Below are 1,502 nucleotides of genomic sequence, written 5' to 3' on the forward strand. Positions count from 1 at the left end.
TACTAGATCGGACTTGTAGTGATCCTCCTGCTTACAGCCTCTCAAGAGCTGGGATTACAGGTGCGTGCCCCCATGCCCAGTCGCCATCGGTCTCAGCGAGGCCTGGGGGCGGGGCCAGCAGAGCAGGCCCGGGGATCCAACCCCAGGCCCCTGCACTCGCTTGCAGGTGATTTAATCTGCTGGCCAGCCTTCTTCGGATGATTCTGATGCACAATGAAAAATAAGAAACTTAAATGTGCAAACAAAATACCTGGGAACTTGGCCCAGTGAAGATGCTGATTCAACAGCTCTGAGGTGGAGTCCAACATCATGCATTTCCAACACACCTAGGTGATGCCGGTCCTCAGACCACACGCTACGTAGCAAGGCACTGACCCCCCTCACCTGGGGGAGCTTCCAATGGTACTGCCAAAAAATCTTTCAAAAGGCACAGCCAAAGTATCAGGAGGAAACCAATTCAGGTGCTTTTCAATGAAGCCCAAGAGTTTCGGTCCTCAGAACTTACCTTCTTCAATATTTCTGTATTCAGCAGCATGTAGACGTCTATTGTACGACTTTCTTCTTTAGTGAGAGCACTAAGGTTACAGTGTATCGTTAGGCAAGACATTCCTGGATTTTCACAGTCCTGAAGAGAAAATCAGAATTATCCAACAGTATTTAAGAACACAGATAAATCCACAGCCATTTACAGAGCAACGAACTCTAGAACGCCTGTTCTGGTGACTAACGTGATTCCAGGCAGAGGAAAAGACAGAAGGAAGATGAAGGCCTGGAGAAGTGGCTCAGTGGAAGACTGCTTGCCTAATATGTGGGAGGCCCTGGGTTAGATCCCAACCAGTAGGGAATAATAATAAAATAAAAAAGGAAGAAAGATGTAATTATTTTTTCTTGCCACAAGAGGGCAGCCAAGGGATTTCCTGCTGCCTGGTACAAGGTGCCAAGGCATACACATTTTGGTGTCAAACTGGAGAAAGCTGCTCTCCATGGTTAATCTACCCAAAGCTGGCTTTCACAAAAAAGTCTAACTTCCTAAACGTAAGAAACATATCCCCATATTCTGATAGTGTTCCTATGAGTTTTCAATATGAGACACACTTTTTTTTCTATATTATGTAATTTTTGCCTGTGCAGTGGCAAATATACATTCAGAGTTTAAGGAAAATTTTCAGTACTGGCGATTGAACCCAAAGCCTTTGCACTGAACCATCTCCCCAGACCTTTTTATTTTGAGACAGGCCTCACTGAGTCCCCCAAGTAGGACTTGAACTTGCCATCCTCTGCTTCAGCCTCGTACAGACCTTCCTTCAGTTACAGGCATGAGGCACTATGTCCTGCTTGTATCAGAGACGAAGGAGTCATGGGACTCTAGCATAAGAAAACATGAACTACCAAAGAGAAATGAAAATTCTAGACTGTAAAAGAGGAAGTTTTTCTTCTATATCTGTATATCTCTATTGTATTTCACTTGGTGAAATTTTCAGACAGACACAGAGTTGTACCCC

At 44.8% G+C, this 1,502-nt stretch overlaps 1 protein-coding gene across 1 annotated transcript in view; it reads right to left on the minus strand.

Moving 5' to 3' along the window:
• The window catches only part of Itga9 (integrin subunit alpha 9), a 392,948-nt gene that overhangs the window by 50,746 nt on the left and 340,700 nt on the right, over window positions 1-1,502 (minus strand). Inside the window, exon 25 of the mRNA XM_004635243.2 lies at window positions 506-625. Within this exon, the coding sequence (XP_004635300.1) occupies window positions 506-625 (120 nt within the window). The remainder of the gene's footprint in view (window positions 1-505; window positions 626-1,502) is intronic.

This window comes from Octodon degus, unplaced genomic scaffold (assembly GCF_000260255.1).
Source record: "Octodon degus isolate 3935 unplaced genomic scaffold, OctDeg1.0 scaffold00071, whole genome shotgun sequence".
In the NCBI taxonomy this organism is placed as follows: domain Eukaryota; kingdom Metazoa; phylum Chordata; class Mammalia; order Rodentia; family Octodontidae; genus Octodon; species Octodon degus.